At 48.2% G+C, this 8,427-nt stretch overlaps 1 protein-coding gene across 2 annotated transcripts in view; it reads left to right on the plus strand.

Annotated features, from left to right (window-relative positions):
* Positions 1-2,853: 2,853 nt before the first annotated feature.
* The window catches only part of LOC100952962 (phylloquinone omega-hydroxylase CYP4F11-like), a 27,766-nt gene continuing 22,192 nt past the window's right edge, over positions 2,854-8,427 (plus strand). Inside the window, exons 1-4 of one of the 2 annotated variants that reach the window (XM_003796622.2) lie at positions 2,854-3,051; positions 4,735-4,879; positions 7,988-8,041; positions 8,135-8,262. In XM_003796622.2, the coding sequence (XP_003796670.1) occupies positions 2,854-3,051; positions 4,735-4,879; positions 7,988-8,041; positions 8,135-8,262 (525 nt within the window). Of the gene's footprint in view, positions 3,052-4,734; positions 4,880-6,793; positions 6,936-7,984; positions 8,042-8,134; positions 8,263-8,427 lie in introns of both variants that reach the window. The other variant, XM_012809441.1, reaches the window with a different exon arrangement.

Below are 8,427 nucleotides of genomic sequence, written 5' to 3' on the forward strand. Positions count from 1 at the left end.
TTTTTTTGAGGAAGGCTTGCAGTGCGATAAATTTCCCTCTTAGGACTGCCTTTGCGGTGTCCCAGAAGTTCTGATAACCCATCTCTTCATTGTTGTTTAATTCCAGGAATTTGGTAATTTCCTTCTTGGTCTCATATTTGACCCAAGTGTCATTGAGCATAAGGTTATTTAGCTTCCATTATTTTGTTTGAGTCTGCAAGTTCCTGTTGTTTCTGCCCATTGACCCATGAATGGATCAATAAATTGTGGTATATGTACACCATGGAATACTACACAGCCACAAAGAAAGAGGGAGACTTTGCCTCATTCATGTTTACATGGATGGAGCTGGAAAATGTCCTCCTTAGCAAGGTATCTCAAGAATGGAAGAAAAAGTATCCAATGTACTCAACACTATTATGAAACTAATTGTTAGCTATCTTAGGAAAGCTACAATCCAAATGGAGCCCTAGACTATGGGGAAAGGGGAGGGGGAGGGGAGGGGGAGGATGGGTGAAGAGAATGATATCATGGGGATCATGCCTATGATTTATCCTATTAGGGTACATGTGAATTTGTCTGAAGGTTGAATATAAATGTCTTAACACAACAATTATGAGAAGGACATGATGGCTATGTTAGTCAGTTGGATGAGAGTTTTCCAAACTGCATATGGAAGCAACACACTGTATCCTATGATAGAATTAATGTACACAATTATGATCTAATAAAAAAAATTTAAAAAAAGATATCTAAAGAAATTATTCAAAAGATGTCTCAAGAATTCAATGATTTCAAAGATAAAATGATTAAAGATTTTGAAATATTGAGGCAAGAGTTCCTAGCCCTCAAAGATTTGAAAAATATGGTAGAATCCCTCTGTACCAGAGTGAAACAGGCTAAAGAAAGGATCTCTGACATTGACAACAAAGCTTTTGAACAAGCCCAAGAGCACAAAGATGAAAAGAAATGGAAAGCAAAAACAGAACTTGACTAGAAACTTGACTTCTCTGGACCTCAGTTTGCCCTTCATTAAATGGGTGTCTTCCCTCCTCTGGAGGCTATCACTTGGGTCTCTCTCCATCAGTATCCGATGGTCTGGCTGGAGAGTTGAGGGGACAATGGTGGAAAGACATTATGCATTGTGGTGCAGGTAAACATCCAAGACAAAGAAGGCACACTTTATATAGAGTACCTGGAAGAGAGTAGGACCGTGTTATATAGAACACCTGTCACACAGTAGGCACACTTTATGTAGAGCACATGGCACACAGCAGGAGCATATGATATAGAGTAGCCAGCACACATTAGGCATACTTTATGTAGAGTGGCTGGCACACATAGGAGGAATGTTTTAGGTAGAGCACCTGGCACACAGCCAACAGGATTTATGTAGTGTACTTGGGACATAGTAGGTGCACTGTATGTAGGCACCAAGCACATAGTAGACACAAAACATAGTAGATGCTTTATGTAGACCATCTAACACACAATAAGCATGCTTTACATAGAGCACTTGACAAAGTTAGATAAACTTTGTATAAAGTACTATGTTCAGAGTCAGTTGATGTAGAGCACCTAGCACACAGCAGACAGGATTTATGTAGAGTATCTTTTGCACAGAGTAATGCACTGGCCCATAGCAACTCTAGTGCTACTAGCCAGCACCTTCCCTTTAATTTTTCTTTTGGGGCTCCCAACTCTGTAGAGCCATTCTCTGTCTCCCCTCTTCCTGATGGGAAGACTGAGCCCAGGATGAACAGCACTTTCCACAGTCAAAACTAGGATGAGGCAGAATGAGGGCTCCACTGAGGGTTCCCTAGCTGGCTTTGCCTTCCCCTTCCTGGATCCCATCTGCTCACAGCCCCTTTCAGCTTAAACCCTCATTTCTCTGCTCTGTCTTCTGACACTGAATACAGCCTCCAGGTTTGCCCTTGCAACTGAGCTCTTCATCACTAGAATCTGACCAGCATAATTGCCAGCAAGGCTGGATTCTTTGTTTCTTTCTGTTCTTAGCAGTCCTGTCTTAATCCAGGCCCTGGGCTGCCTCTAGGCAGGACTTGAACTCCTGCCAGGCTGTGCAGCCTGGGCCCATGGGCTTTTGTCTCTCAGCCTCCTAATTCTGCATCAAGAAATGGTACATGAAGTCCTCCAGGCCCACCTTTGCATAGCTCAGGAGATAATCAGGGACAAGGTTATGCTGGGCCTGCTCACCTGGCACGAGAGCTTTCAAGCTCATGTTTTTATCTGCCGCACCCTAGCCTGTGAACTTTGGAGCTCAGAGCCACCTTTGATAGCCCCTGACTTATCCCCACACCCCATGTGGGAAGCGTTGTAACCCAAGGACCCAGTGCCTGTGCTGTGTCATCACAAGCAGCTGTTTCCCCACCCCATGTGTTGGTCACTTGCCCAGATATGGCCCAGCCCAGCACAACCCGCCTATAGCTGCCTCTTTTCAGGGAGTAGGAGCAAAGACCTTGCAGCAGAGAGGAAGAGGAATTTATGTGGACAAGCTGCTCCTGAGAGAAAGTACCAGGCTGGGGGTGGTGGGGCTGGAGGGTCCTGGTCCAGGATCAGGCAAGGGGAGCTGCCCAAGGCTGGAATGGCTCCAGGAATGTGTCCTTGGGAATATTGGTTTCCTAGTAACTGAGGCCTTGGCAATGTCTGAGTGATTCTGGCTAGGCCTTTCTGGATTGTAATCAGCTTTCTCTCCCCCCCTCCTGTTCCTTTTCTTCTCTCTCACTTTACATCTTCCACTGGGGTCCCTGCTTTCCTCTCTGAGTCCTCCCTATCCCTGCCCCTCTGCACTGATCTAAAGTTCCCTTTCCCTTTCCTGGACCTCAGGAACTCCCCCTCCACACCTCTGTCCTGCAGATGACACAGTTGAGCCTGTCCTCGCTGGGCCTGGGGCCAGTGGCAGCCTCTCCCTGGCTGCTGCTGCTGCTGGTTGGGACCTCCTGGCTCCTGGCTCGAGTCTTGGCCTGGACCTACACCTTCTATGACAACTGCCTCCGCCTCCGCTGTTTCCTGCAGCCCCCAATGAAGAACTGGTTCTTGGGTCATTTGGGCTTGGTGAGTGTGGTAGCAGGACAGGTTGGGGTTATCAAGTTGGGTGGATTTCTCCGGGGGCAGGAAGGGGGCTCAGGGAGCTGAGGATCAGGGTGGGCTGGAGTGTGGGACAGCAGAGAAGTGAGAGAGGCAGCTCCTCTCTCCTCACACTGGTGAACTTTGAGGAGCTCCCAGGGAGGCTGCACAGAGCAGGGAGCCCCTGGTGTTACCAGAGTCTCCACAGATGGACTTGAGCCCTCACAAACGGTACTTTCCAGGGTCTGCTCCCTATTTGGCCCATTTCCTGTGTCTGCCCTTCGCCGGGCTTCTGCTTTCCACAGGAATTAGCTACCACACTCTGAACCCCATCTCAAATACACAGGGGCACAGCTGGTGCAGGAGAGAAGTGTGGGCAGTGTCTCACCCCCTACCCTTCCTGGGGCACCTTCCTCTTATCCTGCTCTTCCCCACAAAGATGTCCCATTGGGCCCTGCTGTGCAACCTGGATAAGTGTTGGCCACTCACTTTTCCTTTCAGGAGACTTTCTTAAACCTACTCCCCTACTCTTTGCCCTCTGATTTAGACCTGGTATCTCCTTTGTAGGATTTGGTCTCAATCTGTTCATTTCCAATGGCACAAGTGATGGGCATGTCCTTAGGTTTAGTGAGAGAGTGCACAGAACACATTGTGCACAGAATCTGGTGTGCAGAAGGTGCTTACAGGTGGGAGCCACAGTCTTGATAGATAGTCAGAGCTCCCCTCTACTCCCCTAGGCTAGTTGCTACTGGAAGGTCCCCAGGGTGCAGACTGTTCTCTTCAGGAGGATCTGAAGCCCATGTAGACCAGCCAGGATATGAAAGGATGTGGTAACCAGCCATAGAGACACATTCTGAGTCACGCTCCTGCTCACAGCTCCCTCTGTGGGACCTCCCCATATGTCTGCCCCCAGTCTGAAACCACACCAAGGACAAAAAAATTTTTCCTCTGAACCCAAGGTGGGCCCCTCTGTGGGAAGATAATGTGCCCTTTTCCTCTGCCCTGGGATGTACTTTTGACATTAGGTGATGGCCCCAAGGTAGAAGGAGCAGGAGAAAGCAGAGATTCCCTCCAACTCTGCATAACCAGGCAAACTGTTTGCTGCATACCTTTGCACCATGCCCACAGGCTGCAGGGGATACCTGCTGTGGCTCCTCCTGAGGAAGGTGTCTTAGTCAGGATCCACAAAGAAACAAAGCCACAGGACACATAGACCTCGCTATAGGTATAGATAGATAGGAGGGAATTTATTATGGGAATTAGCTTATGTGATTATGAAGGCTGAGAAGTCCCACCATCTGCCATTTGCTAGCCAGGGATCCAGAGACTCTAGTGCTATAATTCACTCTGAGCCTGAAAGTCTGAGAAACCAGAGTTCTGGTGTCTAAGGGCAGGAGACGGTATGTCCCAACTCCAAAAGACAGAGCCAAGTCACCCTTCCTCTGCCTTCTGGTTGTGTTGAGGCCTTCTATGGATTGGATGGTGCCTGCCCACGTTGAGAGGGCAGATCTTTCTTCCTCAGTTTACCATTTCAAATGATAATCTCTTCTGGAAACTCTCACAGATACATCTAGAAATAATGTACCAGCTATTTGGGCATCCCTTAGCCCAGTCATGTGGCACCTCATAATTAACCATCATAGGAGGTAACAGTTCCTGCCTTACTTGCAGATTCCCCCTACAGAGGAAGGTTTGAGGGAACTGACTCAGCTGGTGGCCACCTACCCCAAGGGCTTTAAATCCTGGCTGGGACCCATCTTCCCCATCATCATTTTGTGCCACCCTGACATCGTCCGACCTGTCCTGAATGCCTCAGGTACCCATGCAGAGCTTGTGGTGGTGGGCACCGTGGCATACCTGAGGGCTTCCAGCCCCTTCCCCTGCACACACACTTTTGTGTAGCCTCTTCTGTAACCCGGCCCCTCCTTCCCTCTTCTCTCTCATCCATCTTCCTCTTCCCTTCACCTACTTACCAGCCACCACCTCAGTGTCTCCTTCCTGCCCTGCCATCTGCTCCCTTTCCGGGTATTCTAGGCAACACTGGGGCCTCCCAAGTCCTCAGCCCAAATCCCTGTCCCAGAGGAATTCCCCAACTTCACATGAACAGGAAAGCCCCAGAGGAGGATGGACTATGATGGCTCAGAGGAGAACTTAGTCTCTGGTGGGACAGGCTGGAAGGCTTCCTGGAGGAGGAGTTGTTAGAGTTGGGTCTGGAATAATGAATATGAATTTTTTTAAGTGGAGGGCAGAGTGATGCAATGGGCACCATTAGTATGCCAGGCTCCCTTCCAGGTCTGGTATCAGCCTTGCCCATCTCTAAGCCCAGAGCAATGAGAGGAATGCTCCTTGACTCTCAGTTCCTTCTGCCCCATCCTGTGGTTCACCTTCCATGAGTTCATTGCTCTTCTGCTTCAGTGACCAGGAATCTATAATGGGAGACCACACTAGAGTCTGGTGCCCTTCCCTTGCCCCTACCCTTCCCTTCTTTGGATAGGTCGTACTGATCAGGGAAGTGGCCAGGATTGCATAGAGAGTAAAGCTCTGACACCAAAATGCTGAGAGACCCAAGTCTCTCGAGTTTCTGAGAGTTGTGAGTGACAGAAACTCAACCTCATGTGGTCTGAGAAAAGAAAAGAAATCTAATGACTGGGAAGTCCAGATTCAAGCATGTGGCCTTCAGGCATGGCTGGATCCAGGTCTGAAATAATCTGTCTTTTGCAATCTGTCCCCCTCTTGGTTTTACCTTTTTCTGTATTGCTTTTCCTTTCAAGGGTTTTAGAAACTCTGGAAATCTCATCCTTCCCCAGCCTTTCCATAAGTAATCCATGTTTCTGTGGTTGTCCCGGCCAGGGTTATAGGACAAATTCCTCATCTGATTGCTCGTACTCTGATTGCCAGGGTTATAGGACAAATTCCTCATCTGATTGCTCTTACTCTGATTGCCCAGCTTGGCAGGTATGGGGCATCATCTGACTTGTCCCAACCAGAGCTATTATTTTGGGACATAAAGTACTCTGATAATCAAGAACTCAGGCCCTGGATTCAGACAGACTCAGGATTAGGTCTCAGGCATGCCACTTACTACCAAGGAGCTCATGGGCAAGGGGCTTTGTCATTCAGAGTCTTACTTTATCTGGAAAATGGGATGAAAGAGAGCACAGGTGAACGTGGCGTTTAGGATTTGTCTCAGTTCATTTCAGTTTCTGTAACTGAATAGCTGAGACTAGGTGATTTATAAGGAAAAGAAATCTATTTCTTACAGTTCTGGGGACTGGAAGTTTAAGCTTGCAGGGTTATATCTGCTCAGCTTCCAGTGATAGCCTTGTGCTGTGTCATAACATGGCAGAAGGCATCACAGGGGAAGAAGACTGAGCATGCTAGCTCAGGTCTCTCTTCCTCTAGTGCCACTCCAACAAAAACCCATTAATCCACAGATGGATCAATTAATTGAGAGCTCCATCTCTCAATACTGCCACATTGGGGATTAATGTTCAACATGAGTTTCAGAGGGACAGACATTTAAACCACAACATGATCCAAAAGGGCAAGGACTTTTTCTGTCTTGTAACTGAGGCACCCTGGTTGCTGTGTTTGAGAAGGTGGAGAGGCTGCCTAGGAGGATGCTCAGAACAGAGGTTGATGAGATGTTGGATGAAATTCGTAGAGACTACCTTTCTTCTCTCTGGCAGGCTAGAAGAGCTTGACTTGGGCCCTGTTTGTCTTTCTCCAGATTCTGAGTCTGGAGGAAGATCTCCTATATACACAGGGCCCAGGCAGCACTTTTGAAAATGTGGGTTTCTGGTGGGTGGGACCTTGGTCTGTGGTCCTGTGCATCTTTCACCCCACCTGGATTGACCCTGTGCTCTTTACTCCAGACAGACACTAGCCTCACCTTGCCCATTGCTGAGGTCTTGGTGACCTGAGTGCAGACAGGATGGGCTGTGCCAGAGATGCCACTGCTCCTCTCTCCCCCTGAACTTCCACCTTTCTGACTTCTGGTCCTGTCTGCTCATGTCTGGGCATATGTTGTGAGGTCTGCTCTATGGCCAAGTATATTGTACACATCTTGTCACATGTTTTTTTTACACCTGGGTCCAGGTTGCACCTGCTACATGTTACACTTGGCTTACACCTGGAATCATATAGTTATTGTCATGTCTGGGATTCAACTGTAGCCAAGGTCACTTGGAACATGTTACAGCCTATCTGGTTCTTATGTGAAATGTTATTTGCAACTTTCTTTTTCTCCTGCTTGTCACATCTATGTCATATTTGGTGCTTGTCTGAATTCTGGGACCTGGATTTGGGAACTGAGACATGAGTCTTGCCTGAGGCAGGGCTAGAGGTATATTCAGATCATATCTGGGTCACAGGCTGGGTCACACTTGGTAGACATCTGGAACATGAATAGAATTGTATTTCAATCCTACCTGGGGCTCATCCATGAGATTTCAGATAAATTTCAAAGCAAGTAGTATCATTTAGGGCCTGTAATGTATATTGTGGCCATGTCAGGACATGCTAACACACTGGGGCCATGTCACATGTCTCAGATCCATGTCAGGAGATGTCAGAGAGTTCTGGGGCAGACAGGGTGTCCCAGGCTCCTGAGAAGGTGTTTTGTACGGTATTGAGCTATGTTTGGATCTTGTGGCCATGTCGGATCATGCGTTGCTGTGTCAAGACATGATAGAGCATGCTCTGCCGGGTTAGGATACGTTGTTGCTCTAATGTCTGCTGGAGCCTGGTCTAGGTCTCCTCCTCCCATCCATCATCCTACCTGCTTCCTTTGCCCCTCCCCCTTTCCATTATGCTGGGCATGGAGGAGGGAAGTGCAAGCCCCTGGCTGGGAGCCCCCACATGTCACCCTAAGCCCCTCTGCATTCCCTTTTCCATGTCCCCTAATTGTCTTCATTCATGTCAGCTGCCATTGCACTGAAGGAGGAACTTGCTGCCAGGTTCATGAAGCCATGGCTGGGTGAGTAAGCACAGATGAATAGGGGTGGGGACAACCTGCTGGGGTCACAGAAAGGCACTTTCCTTGCCCACTGCCCTTGGATGGTCCTACTAGGAGATGGACTCCTGCTGAGTGGTGGTGACAAGTGGAGCCAACACCGTCGAATGCTGACACCTGCCTTCCATTTCAATATCCTGAAGCCCTATGTGAAGATTTTCAACAAGAGCATAAACATAATGCATGTAAGTTTCTTGAAACTGGGGTCCTAGCTAGAGCCTTGGAGTAGGAGGCTCCCTAGACAGATCTTGAATTTTGGCTCTTCTGGAGGGCTTATGGGCCTCTGTTCTTCCTCTCCAAGGCTTGGTTTTCTCATCTGTAAAATGAGAATAATAATCCCTGTTTATTTT

The sequence above is a fragment of the Otolemur garnettii genome, unplaced genomic scaffold, assembly GCF_000181295.1.
Source record: "Otolemur garnettii isolate 467f Iridium unplaced genomic scaffold, OtoGar3 scaffold00105, whole genome shotgun sequence".
Lineage (NCBI taxonomy): Eukaryota > Metazoa > Chordata > Mammalia > Primates > Galagidae > Otolemur > Otolemur garnettii.